At 39.6% G+C, this 16,212-nt stretch overlaps 1 protein-coding gene across 1 annotated transcript; it reads left to right on the top strand.

The window, feature by feature from the left end:
* The first annotated feature begins 6,226 nt into the window (after window positions 1-6,226).
* On the top strand, window positions 6,227-12,459 carry notum2 (notum pectinacetylesterase 2). The gene is made up of 12 exons (XM_030741229.1): window positions 6,227-6,371; window positions 6,460-6,784; window positions 6,926-6,978; window positions 7,441-7,536; window positions 7,626-7,686; window positions 9,149-9,261; window positions 9,397-9,499; window positions 9,897-10,085; window positions 10,205-10,305; window positions 11,047-11,194; window positions 11,588-11,635; window positions 12,156-12,459. The coding sequence occupies exons 2-12, from the start codon at window positions 6,462-6,464 to the stop codon at window positions 12,457-12,459; spliced, it is 1,539 nt and encodes a 512-aa protein (XP_030597089.1). The 5' UTR covers window positions 6,227-6,371; window positions 6,460-6,461.
* Window positions 12,460-16,212: the final 3,753 nt, after the last annotated feature.

The raw sequence follows: 16,212 nt of genomic DNA, 5'->3' as shown, positions 1-16,212 counted from the left end.
GGCCTGAAAGAGTGACCACGTGTTCACATGTCTTCATACTGTGAAGCGACAACTCATGATGCAAAGGACTGACATCACTGGAACCTGGAATTTCTGATTTACAGCCTGTCGTGCAGTGCCAGCCACCAACGGCTTTGATGAGAGAAAAAGACCAAGGTCAGTCTTCTAGGAAGGTTAAACTGTGCAAAATTTTTAAATTTCTAATGCAGAAAGAAAAACTGATTCCTAGTTCAACACATAAACTGCAAAAAATAAATACATTTATATATAGTATATACAATGGCAAACAAAATCAAATAACTTTTTAGGTGAAGTTAAACCTTGAGTGTAGATGTATTTGTGTCTGAGAATGTAGCAAATCTTCCATTCTGACATATCTCTTGGATCAGACAGTTTGTGTAAGATTTTGACACGTCAAAGAAAATTTAATGTAAAGTGTAAGTTCAACAAAGATACAGTATCTTGACAAAAATGAAAGGGATTATGAAATTTTGTTTGCAGTTTCAGGTGATAAATCTTGATTGATGATCCACAAAGTTCTACCTACAGCACCTCCAGTGACTTTGTCACTTACCTTGTTAAGTACATCAACATGTGCTTCATGAATTAGCCGAAGATTTTGTGCTTACGTGATGGCTGCATTGTCATTATGAATATAATACCATGTTATTTGTTTCTGTGTTACAAATAAGTGACTGACTGACTGAATGATCATTATTTTAAACTGAATCAGCCCAGAATTTCACAATGAGTGTATTTATATCAGCTTACTTACATTATTGCAATCACTCAGCACATTGTGTTTGTGTACTATGTGCTGTTTACTTTAGTATGAAATGTAAATAAAAATATGATTATCCATATATATATATATATATATATATATATATATATATATATATATATATATATATATATATATATATATATATATAAATTGCATTTGAGCCAACATATAAAATGGAAAATTGGACATCAAGGTGAAATTTGTGTCTTCTTTTCAGACGCACAGCTGTTTCCAGTGGGTGTTGTGTGATAGTTTGTTGATCAAGTTGTAGGACTTATGTGAAGGACTTATTGAGTGCCAGAGTTGAGCATGGCGTGACCCCTCGTCTGGTATCAATCAATATACTGACAGGCATGGTGGTTCTTCCAGCATGACTCCAAGGCCACGCTGCTGCTCCACTATGTCATGAGCTCCAAAGACGCTTAAAGCTATTGACTCTGGCAGAGTTTGACACCCTTCCCAACCCCCACCAACACAACCACCCTTCTGTCAGAATCTGAGCCCCACTTAGGTAAGAGGACATGATCAAAGCCTGTGAACTGTGCATGTGAAGTCAGTAATTAAGCCTCTGGTATAGCCATAGAATGAGTGTAAACACATGGACGACTGACACTTCAGCCACTGATTTGTGAAAGTCAGTTTTTAAGAAGTTCACATTATAGCCATTGCCATCATGTTTTCTTTGTTGCCAGTGGTGTACGTATTTGGATGAGTGAGTTAGCAGCTACTGCTAGCTAGGTCATTTAGTAAGGTGGATTCATAGCTGCTAATTAGTGCTAAGTAGCATACAAATAAAATGCTAGAATTTTACTGACCAAAACTATAGCATTTGCATTAAAAATTCTTCTATAGTCACCTCAAAGAATCTAGTTAAGTTCAAATTAGTTGAAGTGAAGCCCAGCAGACAACTAGGGGCTTGATCTGCACTCAAAGAAACCACACCTGTAATAATGCATAATTTTAGCCTTAAGTGAGAAGGGGAGTTATAAAAGATGCTCAAATACACTTGTCATAAAAGGGGAATGGAAAAAAAAGGGTAAAGGCTGTATGTATATGTCAGTCATGGGTTATGTTATATACTCATATTTCTATAATACTTTCCTACTCTTACTGACCACTCAGAGGGCTGTAGCTTACAAGTAATATATACAACGTACATTCATACAGCATTTAAACACTTTACCTACATCTACTCCCAAGAAGAGAGAGTCACCAATTAACATAACATGCAGAACCTTGGACTGCAAGGCACATGCAGAAAGGCTTTAGACAAGGTTCAAACTTTTACTGTCAGTCAACAGTGCTAATCACTCCACCACTCTGTACTGCCCGGTTAACAAAGTACCATTTTGTAGCCTTGAGCTAATTGTTTACTGAGGTCATTTTCTCATGCGCATGACTTCTTTTTGCCATCAGAGTCTCCTTTTGCTGGGCATTAGAAAGAACGTAAGTTTAACTTTTGCATTGGCTTCACCTTTTAGACCCAGACTCTACATCCATCTTTTATGTACAGTTTTTGATTTTAACTCGGGGTTGATGGGGACAAATTGCTCTTGCATCTAGCCTTTAAGCCTCATTTGAGAAATTGTACTTTTTACTACATCCAGGTTGGCTTAATTTTTCAGCCTCGGAATTGCTGCTTGGGTATGAACATTAACAACATCCCTCTAGTGTTTATTTTATATATAATATTTGAAGCATCTTTAGCAGTTAAACATAACATAAGGAGGTGCAAACCCATAACAATATTTAGAACTCAGTGATTCAAGTTGCTTGGGGAAAAAACAGCATGCATGTAAGTTATGCAGCATCAATAGTACTAATATGAACATCCTTTCATGGTATGAGGCTTTCAGTTTTCTCATCTCTCTTTGCTGTTTGCACATCTTTGTGCAAAATTGCAGTTGTGGAATTCATCCACTGAACATACTTGGATGAAGTTGTGTCTGCTACGCAAATAAGGTGCACACAGAACACAGCTAGCTGTGAAGGGATCAGTAGAATAAGCTCAGCTTGTCAGCGCACACAAGACTTATTCATTAATCATCTATCCTTTTCTGTAAGTTACATTACACCCCCCACCCCCACCCCTCCTGAATTCAACACCTTGTATCGCTGCCACTGACCCCTCCTCCATTTATCACTGTGATGCATAGGCAGTTTGCAGAAGGTTACCATGCAAGGCCTCTTAACACCTGGTTTAAGGAATAGTTTTTCCCACCCCACCTGCTTGCCTCCTGCAGTGGCCCAGCACTTTACACCGATCCCGCTAAGGCTCTGTCTGTCGTCCTCACTGATTGAACGGAGAGCGCTGGCAGTATTACTCTGGCCAGCTCTCATATCTCTTGCCTGAGGCTCGTTTTCATGTGGCTTGTAAAGATGCCACTCTTATCGCCTATTAATCATGGCCCCCTATCTCCAGCTATGCCCTCCACTGCTGGTGACAACACAGATTCAAAGTGATGCTCTTGCAGATTGTCAGATTACATTCAACATGACAAGGGGAGGTACAAGCTATGATTATGTTTGGATCATAGCCTTATTTAAAGTTTTGTTGATTTATTGATACGGCTCCATGAGCGTTTTTATTCTTATGGCAAAAGTTTACTGCAATAGTTTATGGCTAGATTTTGTACTTTTGTACCTGTGGGTCACAACCTTTCTGTGCTGTAGTGCAAGCAGTAGAATTCAGATTATGACTGATGTCCCTGGATCGTTGTTCTTTGAAGCTATCAGCCATCAAATATTCTCGCTCATGGCTCAGCCCTCAGCTCTTGTGGTTGGCGATGACACACATGCACAGCAGACAAAGTGCCCGCACCACCCGAAGCCTAAGGTATCCTGACCTTGGAGGCTCGCTGTGAAACATAACAACACAAGAGGAGAAAGAATGCCTTCTATGCTGCACAAGGGGTCAAGTTGTTGTCCTGGTCAGGGTGAAGTTCAGCATGTCACACGAGCCCCTTATGTGTTATGGACAATGTTTGTTTTTCAAAGCAAAAATACATGTGATAGACTCTAGAAGCGTGTCTGGTCTCACTTTTAGTGTCTGAATGTGGTAGTCTGGTACCGTCTGTTGAAGAGGCTAAGAAGGGACGAGTTTGACAAGCTCTGGGAGTTGAATCAGTCAAGATCTAGAACACAAATTCATTTGAATCCATTGATCTGAGGCCTGTTCTAAAAAACGTATCATTCTGTCCAATCCCATATGAAAGAAAAACAAAATAGCAGCAATGCCATCTCTCTGTTCGTGACATTCTGGCGAAATGGTGATAGATTTACAGCAACTTCTTTTGTTTTTCAGCTATTTGAAGTATCTGTTAAACACATTGTTGCATTGATTTCTGGGAAGACAGATGGTAGTGTGCATGCTTCAAGACAACTGAAGGAATGAAGAATTGTTCAGCTCGGTAGATCAAATTCGGTATAGGCCTTAGGCTACATTTTTATTGCGTGTAGGCACATACGATCTCAGACATATTTTTGAGTAGCTTTGTTTTCTTTCTGGCCATAGTTGAAAGTAGATAAAATGGCACGAGGTGCTTGAAAATGAGACAAAAATACCATTTTTTTCCTGCCAAAGCAATAAGACAATCCCAAGAAAAACTGTCTGCTTTGTTTGTTAGTCTTTAAATGGTTGGTGATTATTGCAGAAAACATACTGTATTATCTGGATTTTCATTTGTAGAGATAATAGTAATAAAAGAGATAATCTTCTGTACACCCAGAATCTATTCTTACATTTGGCTGTTAAACAAAATGTATCCTGATAAAATGAAGTTGATTGTGTGTGTGTGTGTATGTGCTGTTTTCTGTTTGCCCAGTCTTCCGAGAGGGATGTCATCCTGTCTTTGGGATAATGTATTTATTCTTCTCTTCTTTGCTTTATCATTCCGAGGCAAGTACCCTGCAATCTTTTTAACCCTGACTACCCTATACAGCCCTGTGCTGCCTCCTGTAGCCACCGGCCTTCCAAGCGATCATTATTTGCTTTGATTGACACTCAGGGATGGTGTGCATTTCATTGATGAGAATTTTAGAGCTCTGGGGCTCGTGATCCTTGGTGATCGGTGGTACGTCACCCTACAGCCATCCCAGGGGCGACAGCCGCAGATCAGTTTCAAATACTCTGTCGCTTTCATCACCAAAGGCAAACTAACTTAACCTGACATCCAGGAGCTACCAACACTGCACGAAACCTTTAATTCTGCAGGATAGATAGATAGGATAACTTAAGGGTTATCTTTCCCATCTGAACTTTTTTTTTTTAACTTGAGTGATTAACTCAAAAGAAGAATGAAAAGGGGATCTGAGTATATTACACTGCTTCAACAATCATCCTGTAGCTGTAATCAGCATTTGTAGATCACAAAAATAGTGCAGAGTGGTTGAAAGTTAAGTCTTAGAGTGGAGCTGAATTTCTCAGTGTCAAGCAGTATGACATGGATTTCACTAATTTAGTTGCATTTCAGTTAGTAAAACAATTAGCTTAAATAGTCAAATTGTCTAATGACATGTAACGCAAACTGATTTAAGCAGCAGTCCTTAATCCCTCTGTTTCAATCACTGCATTTCTTTGGTTAAAAATTACTTTGAGAGGCAGTTGTGATCTAATTTAATTAAACTTTGTTCCATTGGTTTAAATAAAACAAGTGCAAGCAAATTGTGTATTGGAAAGGCCTGACCTTTTATCTTATATATAACATATATATGTTTTATGTTATCTTATAATGCAATAATGATGATTTTATTAAATGAAGAATAGAAGCCATTATTTTTAATCATCATATTTTTTTTCTGTTTATGTGTCTTTGAAAAGGACTAAACCACACTCCTATACTTTATGTAATGACTTTATCCTTGCAAATTGTTAGATTTCTGTTATTCTTTCTTGTAAAGCTGAAATTACTTAACGAAATGGGACAGTGCATAATGTGTATGGTGCCACAACCGAGAAGAGTGTCCTCCACCTGTGCCTTGAGAGCGTCCGCTAAACTGTTGACCACGCGGGAACCTTACGGTACAACTGATTCCCATGTCAGAAAACGCTTGAGGTGTGTGCTCCAATGACCTCTGGGTCACATACCATGCAAAGAGACTATGCAGTAATGCTGACCATGTAGACGTTTAAATAAAAAAAAAAATAAAAAATGTAAAAACTGGCAATCAGAGAGCTTGTGCATGAGCTATGGTCAGCTGGGAAAGTGCTTGGTGGTGGGTGTGTGTAAAGCGCTGAAATATGTTGAAGAGATGTGTGTGTTATCTTTTCTCCTCACCACTAGCCTTCCAGTACCTCCCCTAACGGCATGTCGTCAGCAGTTTATCTCAGGACCTGACAGGGGCTGCAAGAGAAAATGGGAGGAAATCTGATCCATATGGTGGCACTATAAAGCTCGTTGCTGATTTGCAGGCTTCATCAAAACCTGGTCAAGACTTCATCACTACTCATGACTGGGAACCGCCTCTCACACCTGGTCACAGCACACTGAACGTCTCACCGCCCTCTCTCTGCAGCAGAAACAGCTATCTGCCTGACTCCAGGGGTTCACTGCAGCAATCTTCAAAACTGATTCTTCTTAGAAAGGTAAACTGTTTGCAAGTTGGAAAGGTGAAGACTTCTCATGTTTTGCATGAATTAATCTGCATGTCCCTAACTGTTTATGTTACCTCAGATATGAAGATACTGGGCCCGTTAGTTTTCTTGCTTATGCTCGGGGGACTCCGGTGTCAGAATAACCGTAATGCTAAAGCTAGTGGCAAGTCCACAAAGAAGTCTAGTGGGATCCAACAGGTTGATGCTGGCCAGTCTCCCCCTGTGGCTGATGTTACTCCAGGAAGCACCGGAAGAACAGGAAGCACCAGAAACACTGAAGGCACAGCCGAATCAAGAGAGGAAGGTGCTGCAGGGGCTCGTGCATCTGGACAACAGACAGATGATATGAGGCTGCAATTCCTCACAAACACTCAGGTTACATGTAATGATGGGACAGCAGCTGGGTGAGATGTTCAGATTGGATTTTTGTTTTTGCTCTTTGCTGATTGATTCAGTGACTTTAGAATCTAAATAAAATATCAGTGGGTCCATACAAAGATGCCTTATCTTCACCTTCTCCTCATTCTTATTAATTTGTTCTACAGGTTTTACCTGAAAGAGTTCAGAGGAAGCCGCCGATGGTTGTTATTTCTGGAAGGTGAGTATTTAAAAACCCATATGGTTAATTTGGTCCTCTTAAGGTCAGCTTGCTTTAGCGTGACCCCCCCGCCAACCCCCACTGGAATTTTAATATGAATGTCATCTTGTTCTGTCAACTTCTGTGTTTCTCCTTTTTTGGTTGCTGCCTGTCACACACTAATGGACTGTCTTCCAAGTTTGCTTATACTCTGAGATCAAACACAAATATTTTACCTGCTTGGAGTGACTGAGCGGCAAATCAGCAAAAATGAATAATCTGCATGCTGACAGTTTGTCAGTTAAAAAGATCATTCTTGTCTTTTGACCAGCTATCAGAGCATATATAGTACACTCATGTTAGTAGACCAGGCTATAGGTGCAACCATTTCTCTCTCCACTGCTCACAGGCCTGTGTGATGGGCTAACAAGGGTGTCCCTGTTTTGGATGTGAATGTCTAATATTAGTCTCAATTATATTTAGGTGGCTGGTGCTGCTACAGCAGAGAGACCTGTGATTACAGGTACCAAAATATCCCCCGACTGATGAGCTCATCGGGGTGGCCTGAAACTAAAAGAGGTTGGTCAGCCGCCCGTGCTTCAGAATGTTTGTCATACATGTTTCCAAAGTGTTGCTTCTGTCTAATCAGTGATTGCTGGTTTTTCCAGGAAGTGGAATATTATCTTCTCAAGCTGAGGAAAACCCACACTGGCATAATGCAAACATTGTGTAAGTACCTGTATAAATGTGTGTGGTATGATTGAGGCTATTGAAGGTGTCATGACATATAAAAACAACTTTTTTTTGTGCCTATAGTTGTGCGATTATTATTAATTTTTTTTGTGCCTAAGGGGAGATACTACAGGAGAGTAGGATAAAAAATTTAACTTACAAATATGATGACTGTTATTTTTTTAAATATATGTTTTCTGAACTTTCATATTTGAATATGAAAATTAAGTGTTTTTTTTTTCACTTCGCGAATCATAAAATACTGTCAACAGGAAAATCAATTTTCACCTTTTTTTTTTTTTTAGGAAAAATATAAATCAAGATCTGATTGGTATATTCAGAACATATATGAAAAAAAAACTCTAGGAATAAAACTCCTGAAAGGCTAAAAGTTTTTTTTTAATATTTATAAATGCCAGTGAAAATAAAATGATTTTTGACTCATTTTGAGTTTTTTTACTCATCCCTTACATGTTCTTTAAAGATATGGATTAAAGTTGTAGATTTCTTTACTGGACATCTATTGGTAATGACAGGCCAAAATTTTAAATACAAACATCAGCATATACCTTCCCCAGTTCATTACTTACATTAAGAAAAAATTTCCTTGTTTTTTAAATTTTCTTTGAATTCAGATTTTATGAATGTGCTAAATAAATATTCATATTCATAAATATCCACAAATGCCAAAAACTGCATTTAAAAACAAAACAAAACAAACAAAAATTTTTGATGATTTCTGTGTATTTCTCTGAAAGATGACAGAAAAATAAAACCCTGTTTTTTTTTTTTTTGTAGGAAGTTGGACAAATTGCAAAGCGTTATCCAACTGTTAAAGTGAATGTGTTAAAAAAAAAAACTGTTTCATAATCTGACATTCAGCAGGCATATCCCCTTAATGTACCTGAAATATGGTTGACCTAAAACAAGCTAAAAAGGATTGAAAACATAATTCTTTATGTGTCAGTGACCCTTTTCATGTCAGACAAGATATATAACTAATACAGCACAACACCATAACTGTATCATTGAATAACAACTAATAAATCTTTCTTTCAAAAAATAAAAAGAGACCATTTTCATGGTGAATTATGGGGGGGATCAGTTCAGTAATGACAGCCTGAGAAAAGAAATTGTTATGATATACTTATGCATGGTATCTTACTGTAGCACACATCTAAAGTTTTTCGGGTGATATTTTTAACTTTTTGGTTTCATCCGTGCAAGCTAGTTGCAAGTTTCTGAGACACAAGTTTCTAGTTGCAAGCTAGTTGCAAGTTTCACTTGCAACTAGTTTGCTGTGTGTCACGCAGTGATCAAAATAGAGATTTGCCACTTTCTGATATGGCACACGAAGTCAGCGCCAGCCTGAAGTGATGTTTTATTGGGGGAGAAAAGAAACTGACTTCATGACCTCAAGCTTTAGTCTTAAAAAATGTGATTGTCTTCTTTATGGCAGATTCATCCCTTACTGTTCCAGTGATGTGTGGAGCGGCACTGGGCCTGCACCACCACCCCCTCCCAGGCCGCGACAAGGCAGGGACAAAGTCAGAGATAGAAATACAAATGCAAGTAAGTTTCCTCAAATCTTTTAATATCTATCGAATAGGTTAACTGTGGCACCTTTGGATATAAGAAAACATATATTCTCTCTAAATTTTCTGTTAATTGTGGTGTGCCAAATCATTTGATACTTGTCTTTATTAGCTGAATATACCTTCATGGGATCCCTAATCATCCGTGAGGTCATCAAAGATCTCATCCCTAAAGGAATCAAGCAGGCCAAGGTTGTCATGCTGTCTGGCACAAGGTGAGTTTGTTTTATTGACGGTGACTACAGCCTTTGGACAAGAGTCTCCATCCCTGTATCCCTGTACCCTCTGGATCATCTCCATGTCTAACATTAAACGAGAGAAGTCCTATTTTGGGTGCATGCTCTTGTCAACAATGAAGATGTTTATAGTCAACTGTGATCAGTGACATAATGTTTATTAAAGGGGCTTGCCCTGTAATGGTGAACATTCCTCCCAGGTTAGCAACATGGTTCTTGGGACATCCCCAGGCCCTAAAACAGGATCAGCTGAATGTGAAACCTGCTAAATATTCACTTCCCTGCTATTAGCTGGCATGTGCTGTCATTTTGATACCCCTAACAAAAATTTGAGACAAAGCCAAACTAATTATTAATTGTCTTGGCTCCCCTGCAGCGCTGGTGGAACGGGTGTTTTACTCAACATTGAGAAGGTGGCCAATCAGCTCCAGCAGCTTGGTGCAGAGACTCAGGTCCGAGGCCTCGTGGACTCAGGCTGGTTTCTGGAGAGCAAGCAGCAGAGATCACCAAACTGTCCAGAGACAGTTTCCTGCTCACCTGAAGACGCGATCAAGTTTGGGCTCAGGTGAAGACACTGTTCAAATTTAGTGTTGTGTCACTTTCTTATGGCACATGTAGAATTTGAAAAAATATTTTATTCATGAGGGATTCATTTTATTCATAAACTGAACATTATTTTCTCAGGCTGTGGAATGGCGGTGTTCCTGACAGATGTCGGCAGCTCTTTAAGAGGGGGGAGGAGTGGAAGTGCTTCTTTGGTCACAGACTATACTCTACCTTGACCTGTGAGTGCTAACTGGTGCCTTTGTTTGTGATGGTGTTAGAAATGCATGCCATAGACCTGACTTAAGCGGTTCAAAAATAATGAGCACTGAATAATTATAACTGTGAATTTAATTCACTCTGAAAGTGAATGGACCGGTTCCCATGCTTGATGACATGATAAACCAATGTAAGCCCATCTGGACTGGACAGCTGGTATTTTATAGATCCTTCTGAATGTGAAAGACCGGCATGCAAACTTTTAGCCTCCATATATGGGATTTTAAAGTTGCTACATCAGCAGAAGCACGTGCAGCCAAAATCAGGGTCTGAAATTAACACCACGTGCCAAAGGACAGGAGATTTTCAGTGGAAATCTTGGAAAGCTAGCTGCCTCACTGCTGGATAAATTTTGAGATTTGAGAAAAAAAAAAAACAAGAAAATTCCTGAGTTGTATTCAGACTGGAATCATTGAAACAGTTTTAGTTGTTGGATTTTTTCATCTATGACTCCTCTTGGCTATAGAGTATAAAAACTACTTTTTAGAAACTGATCCAAATAATAAATTAAATGATCACCCAATGAATGTAAATTCAAAAGACCGTCTTCTATTAGCTCCATATCTGGCTTACTAGATGCTGCAGTGTACTCTCTAGGCAGTCTCTAACTTAGTCTGACTCTACAGCTTAAGAGCTGGCAGGAAGTGACTGGTATATTTGATTGAATTTACTGATTTGATCATCTAAATGTTCTTTCCCTGTAGCCCCTGTGTTTATTGTGCAGTGGCTGTTTGATGAGGAACAGCTGAGGGTGGAGAACATCTATATAGGAGGACAGAGCATGTCTGAGGAGCAGTGGCAGTACATACGAAACCTGGGCTTGGAGCTCAAAAACTCACTGAGAGATGTTACGTAAGTTCCTAACCACATATATTGATGTCCAAATCGTTACTACATTAACACTTACTGCATGAAAAACTGTATATTCAGAATTCGCTGATTCCCATCAGTTAAGAGCTGTTCACAGACTAACCCTAACTAAATGAAATGAACCCCTTGCAACAAATTGTACTGATTTTAAAAATATATATATTGCTTTTATTTTTATTTTTTTAAATAATGCTGACCATTGATGGTGTCAAATAAGATCATTTATCTTAGTAGATCAGGAAACCTATTCAAGCTACAATTTATGATTAGGAGAGAAATTTTTAAAATGGAATCAATAACTTTTACTTTCACTTTTAGCTTACAGAGCTAAATAAAATTAAGATGACGAATGCTCTCTGTTTGCATGTATTTCAGGGCTGTATTTGCTCCATCCTGCCTCTCCCACACACTAATTACCAAAAGGTAAGAATGGATATCCAAGTCCTGTGGTGTTACTGCACTCTTACACCTGACACCCTTGTTTATTCTCACCACTGGTCATCTCTACCTAGTGAGCTCATGCTGCTGTTTTTGTTTTGCTTGTTCATCAAACCACATTCTTCATGTCATCAAAAGCCACTTCACACTTTCCCTGACCTGCCAGTACCACTTTAACATACTGATTCTTTTGCTGTACAGATGGACGTTGATGGGTCAGGGCAGTCTTATATGGGTTTACATAGTCATGCTGAGATAGGTGTAATCATAGACAGGAGCTGAAAGCCCAAGGTCCTTGTACATCATTTTGTAGCTGCAGTTCTATGATGTAAGACTTGTTGTATCAAGATTATGAGCCAAAACTAAAGCCAATTGCAAATCTTGAAGTAAGACCATAATGCTTCTATTAACTCTTTCCTGGTCCTCAAATACTAACTCCGCCAATGTCCCGAGTCTTTTCTCTTTAATTTTAATCCATAACTTTTCCTTCTTGTTATTCCTCCAGTAACTGGACAAATTTTCAAGTTAGAGGCACCTCTCTGCCACGGGCCCTTCAATGCTGGGACAGGAGTCTCGAAGCGATACGTAACAACAGGACCCCTGCTAAAGGCTGTCCTTTCCACCTTGTGGATACCTGTCAGTGGCCACAGTGTAACCCCACCTGCCCAGCTTTGGTGGATAAAACCACCCAGCAGGAGCTTACCTTGCTCCAGATGCTGGTAGCCATGGGTCTGGACCTCCAGAGGCTGGGCCTGGATCCCCAGGGAGACGCAGATTCTCTGGCCAGCATGGTCAGGAATGGAGGTTAAGTGTAAAAGAATTAGGGTAAATGAGAAGTTAGCCAGGCAGAGGTTAACTTCTGCCTGGCTAACACAAATGTGTTGAAAATTTAATGTAACCATAGAAATCCTGTAGAAATCTGGTTACTATGTCTTGTGCTACTCAGCATTCCATTATGCTCCACATGACTGTTCAAATTGACTTGGCTGGAGGGTATGTCACTGCATCTGGGTTTGAATGGTTTAGTGCGCCCTCTACTGGACACCAGTGGAAAGAGCGGTGTTACGGCTGGTCAATAAGATTTGTGTTTAGCAGATGGCTGTGCATAACCTCCTACATCACACCTTCAGCCTGATTACTCCATGGGAAAATATTTAACATCAGAGCATGGTAGTAGAAAAATTACACAACCATTTTGCTCAACCAAGATAAAAATGCATTTGTGTACTATATAGTTTTTAACATTTAAACTGGCTTTACATTCTTTATTTACACTCTTTTAAGTCATTCAGTACTTTCCAATAGGCATGACTGGAAAAAACTGAATATGCCAGACTATTAGGTAATACACAAATCCACGTTCAGTTGTTTTAGAGACAACACAAAAATAAGCTACACTAACTTTTACTCAATGATTTTTGGTGCACTTAGTTCCAAAGACACTGTTGTTTTTTAGTGACTTAGTTTGACTTTTTAGATCCTGATGCTATGCTGACACACACACACACACACATATATATATTACCACAGTATCTATAAACATACCTTCTATGCATGCAAACAGAAGTGTGATTAGTTATTGATATATTTCTGTGTAGGCCAGGAGAATGTGTTTGGTGCCCTACCACAATAATTTATGAATTTATTGTGAGCAATCAAAGAAGAAAAAAATATTTTTTTGACTTGTGAAGTCTTCAATACAAAGGAAAACGCTGCAGTTATTCACTGCTCAGTTGCGACAATCTATGTCTAGTGACATACATGGACATAATGCAAATCTATTACTAGCATGCTTTTTCACAATGTGCTATTTTTGCATTTACAGACAGTACTGCAGCTGTATGTTTTAATTTTATTTAGGTACTGTAATAAGGGTGTTGTATGTGTCAAAATGTGGAATAAAAAATCTGACGTGCCTCTGAGAGTTTGCACTTTGCAATCTGTTTTGTTTACACTCTTGGCAGGATTTGAATAGGAATAGATGATAAGAAGATTAAATAATGTTTTAAAAGCAGATTCCACAATTTCATTCTAAGAGGAGCATCACGCCCATGGAGACTTACCTAATGTGAGAAGAGTAGAGACAATTTGTATGACAAGAAATAATGTAAGCCTCTTTTCTTTACTCAGCACTCAGAGGTAGTACAGTGATTGTACTTTCTTCCAAATTCCATATTAAACTGGTCTCAGTCTCCATTTCTTGCATTGAAAATATTTTGTAAATAAACAGAGCCTATATATTTATTTGCCTAATGTGCCAAAACTGTTGCTTTTGCTAATTTTGTTTGTACTGGAGGCAACAACTCCCACTAATAAGAGAACAGACTTCAGTTTTAGGTTTTGTCAATTTTCCCAAGTTTGTCAACATACAAATGTACCTGGATATATAATATGAATAAATAAATAGAGCAGCTGGTGAAATATACAGTAGTGGACAGTAGTGCAAATAGTAGTGCAAATAGTTGCACTCAAGTATAAAGACAGTCATTAAAAGATTTGAATGTATTGAGTCCTTGTGTTCAACCAGCTAAGAGAAAGTTCTTGTGTAAGTGGGTGTGTTTCAGTCTAGGGGTAGGGGGCAGATGGGGTAGGTAGTAGACAAATAGGTGAATAAAGCTGTTTGACAGTCTGATGGAGGCTCCGGTGCCTCCTCCCTGAAGGCAGCAGGCCGAAGAGAGCGTGTGGGGGTGGAAGGGGTACTAACGATACTGATGGCTCTGTGGTTGAGGCGAGTGTCGAAAATGCCCATGAGGGAGGGCAGAGGGTCGCTAGCCTGTTGCAAGACTAACACAGAGAGACAGACAACCATTCACACTCACATTCACACCCATGAGCAGGGGCATAGGAATGAGTTTCCTATTGGGGGGACACATATCGGAAACCTGACAGATCCATAAATACTCTGAGAAAAGCATTAAAAAATGCTATTTGATCTTTTACTTTCTTATTTTTCAAATGTTTCTTGGAAAAATAGTGTTGTGTACACTTATATGATTGCATGTATAATTTACATACAGGGGTTGGACAATGAAACTGAAACACCTGTCATTTTAGTGTGGGAGGTTTCATGGCTAAATTGGACCAGCCTGGTGGCCAATCTTCATTAATTGCACATTGGACCAGTAAGAGCAGAGTGTGAAGGTTCAATTAGCAGGGTAAGAGCACAGTTTTGCTCAAAACATTGCAATGCACACAACATTGTGGGTGACATACCAGAGTTCAAAAGAGGAAAAATTGTTGGTGCACGTCTTGCTGGTGCATCTGTGAGCAAGACAGCAGGTCTTTGTGATGTATCAAGAGCCACGGTATCCAGGGTAATGTCAGCATACCACCAAGAAGGACGAACCACATCCAACAGGATTAACTGTGGATGCAAGAGGAAGCTGTCTGAAAGAGATGTTCGGGTTTATGTGTATCCAAAAAACATAAAACCACGGCTGCCCAAATCACGGCAGAATTAAATGTGCACCCCAACTCTCCTGTTTCCACCAAAACTGTCCGTCGGGAGCTCCACAGGGTCAATATACATGGCTGGGCTGCTATAGCCAAACCTTTGGTCACTCGTGCCAATGCCAAACGTCAGTTTCAATGGTGCAAGGAGCGCAAATCTTGGGCTGTGGACAATGTGAAACATGTATTGTTCTCTGATGAGTCCACCTTTACTGTTTTCCCCACATCCAGGAGAGTTACGGTGTGGAGAAGCCCCAAAGAAGCGTACCACCCAAACTGTTGCATGCCCAGAGTGAAGCATGGGGGTGGATCAGTGATGGTTTGGGCTGCCATATCATGGCATTCCCTTGGCCCAATACTTGTGCTAGATGGGCGCGTCACTGCCAAGGACTACCGAACCATTCTGGAGGACCATGTGCATCTAATGATTCAAACATTGTATCCTGAAGGCGGTGCCGTGTATCAGGATGACAATGCACCAATACACACAGCAAGACTGGTGAAAGATTGGTTTGATGAACATTAAAGTGAAGCTGAACATCTCCCATGGCCTGCACAGTCACCAGATCTAAATATTATTGAGCCACTTTGGGGTGTTTTGGAGGAGCGAGTCAGGAAACGTTTTCCTCCACCAGCATCACGTCGTGACCTGGCCACTATCCTACAAGAAGAATGGCTTAAAATCCCTCTGACCACTGTGCAGGACTTGTATATGTCATTCCCAAGACGAATTGACGCTGTATTGGCCGCAAAAGGAGGCCCTACACCATACTAATAAATTATTGTGGTCTAAAACCAGGTGTTTCAGTTTCATTGTCCAACCCATGTATGTATATGTTTTATAATCATAGGACGTGGGCAAACTGGCTTGATCACAGATAAATGTTACCAGTGCATAGTTACCAATGCACAGATAAATGTTAGCAGTGCACAGATAAATGTTACCAGTGCACATATAATTGTTACCAATGCACAGATAAATGTTACCAGTGCACAGATAATTGTTACCAATGCACAGATAAATGTTACCAGTGCATACTCACCAATGCACAAATGTTACCAATGAACAGATAAATGTTACCAGTGCACAGATAAATGATACCAATGCACAG

This window comes from Archocentrus centrarchus, chromosome 1 (genome assembly GCF_007364275.1).
Source record: "Archocentrus centrarchus isolate MPI-CPG fArcCen1 chromosome 1, fArcCen1, whole genome shotgun sequence".
Lineage (NCBI taxonomy): Eukaryota > Metazoa > Chordata > Actinopteri > Cichliformes > Cichlidae > Archocentrus > Archocentrus centrarchus.
This window is presented reverse-complemented; position numbering and strand designations above follow the sequence as displayed.

Excerpts from the sequence above, each read along its gene's own strand:
- notum2 (XM_030741229.1), top strand. The coding sequence starts at position 6,462 with ATGAAGATACTGGGCCCGTTAGTTTTCTTGCTTATGCTCGGGGGACTC. Across the intron at positions 7,537-7,625 it reads GTGGCCTGAAACTAAAAGAG|GAAGTGGAATATTATCTTCT; the intron begins GTTGGTCAGCCG and ends TGGTTTTTCCAG. Across the intron at positions 10,306-11,046 it reads ACTATACTCTACCTTGACCT|CCCCTGTGTTTATTGTGCAG; the intron begins GTGAGTGCTAAC and ends CTTTCCCTGTAG.